Source organism: Aplysia californica, unplaced genomic scaffold (assembly GCF_000002075.1).
Source record: "Aplysia californica isolate F4 #8 unplaced genomic scaffold, AplCal3.0 scaffold00078, whole genome shotgun sequence".
Taxonomy (NCBI): Eukaryota; Metazoa; Mollusca; class Gastropoda; order Aplysiida; family Aplysiidae; genus Aplysia; species Aplysia californica.
In genome coordinates this window covers 1,721,686-1,722,959 of record NW_004797348.1, presented here as the reverse complement: position 1 = coordinate 1,722,959, position 1,274 = coordinate 1,721,686, and the positions used below count along the sequence as shown (strand labels likewise).

Below are 1,274 nucleotides of genomic sequence, written 5' to 3'. Positions count from 1 at the left end.
AGTGGCAAATGAACGGATGGCGGGGTGGGGTGGGAGGGTTTTTCAGTGTTGTGGCTCTGAAAAGAGAGCAACTGTTTTCAGCTGGTGGATGAAAAGCAGTTTAGGTAAAGAAACTTTCCATAGGAGACGGCGCTCTGCTTGTCTGAACCGTGGAATCAAAACCAGTGTCTTGCACTACCGTCCTTATCTCTCCTCCTTCTTTTTGTGTTTGTTACTCTCTTGCAACACCTCTCATCTTCGACACTTATACATGACCTAATTGCGCCGCAAATGCCGTAAAAATCTCTCAAAAAACAAAAGGTAATAGGAGTTTCTCGTCTACTTCCACTTGATCTGCAGAATGTTGATGACTGATTTGGCACGGTTTCTGATTTAGCTCTGATTTTAGCGACCTGATCCTATAGTGCACGATCAAACAGGTCTTTTCCTGTGTCAGTCGGCTTCGACTTGTGACAAAAACCAGTAAGAAGGCAATCTCATGACAAATTGAGGTTAGACATTTTATAAACGAGGCACATGTAATAATGTGTATTCAAGACCACCCTATTAAATTTAGGTTTTCTATTGCGATAAGGAGGAGGAGAGGGAGGAAGCGGAGGAGGGGGCGGAGAAGGAAGACGAGATGGTTAGGAGAACGAAATGAAGGAGGAGGAGGAGGGGGAGGAGGAGGAGAAGGAGAGAATAAGTAAGGCGAGGAGAAAGATGAAGGAGGAGATGTAGGAAGAGGAAGAAGAGAAGGAAGAGGAAGAGAAAGGGGAGGAGGGGTACTCTTGAAAAATCTTACAGTTCATTGTGAGAACAGACCCAGGCAGTGGGGGAGTCCTCAAGGGTGCAGACACTGATCTGAGTGAGGTGCATGGTCCACTGGATGTATTCGTAACTTGTCCCGGCAGCTAGCGGACACTGAAGAGTTATTGTCTCCCCTGCCTGGTATCGATACCACAGAGTGTCGTCGGAGCAGTTTTGTGTTGCAGGGTGCAGGAAGCAGTCTGTGGAGAAAAGAAGGAAAAATAATAAAGACAGACAGAGAAAATAGAAAAGAAAGAATGAACAACTGGAAACAGAAAGAAATATTAGATTCTGTTTAAAGAAAAAAAAAAAAAGAAAAGCAAATAAAAAAGAACGAGAAAGAAAATGCAAAATGTTTCTTTCCCTTTCAGGAGATTTATTCCTCCGAGCAGGCATGAGGTTATAACAAAGATAGTACAAGACAAGATGGGCCACTTCTCTCTTTGAGCCAATTAAAAAAGTGTCCTCAAAATTTGGTGGCGCCC

At 43.8% G+C, this 1,274-nt stretch overlaps 1 protein-coding gene across 1 annotated transcript in view; it reads right to left on the bottom strand.

The window, feature by feature from the left end:
• LOC101864052 overlaps positions 1-1,274 on the bottom strand; it is a 7,758-nt gene that overhangs the window by 4,973 nt on the left and 1,511 nt on the right. The window contains exon 2 of the mRNA XM_013080192.1: positions 785-989. Coding sequence (XP_012935646.1) covers positions 785-989 — 205 coding nt within the window. The remainder of the gene's footprint in view (positions 1-784; positions 990-1,274) is intronic.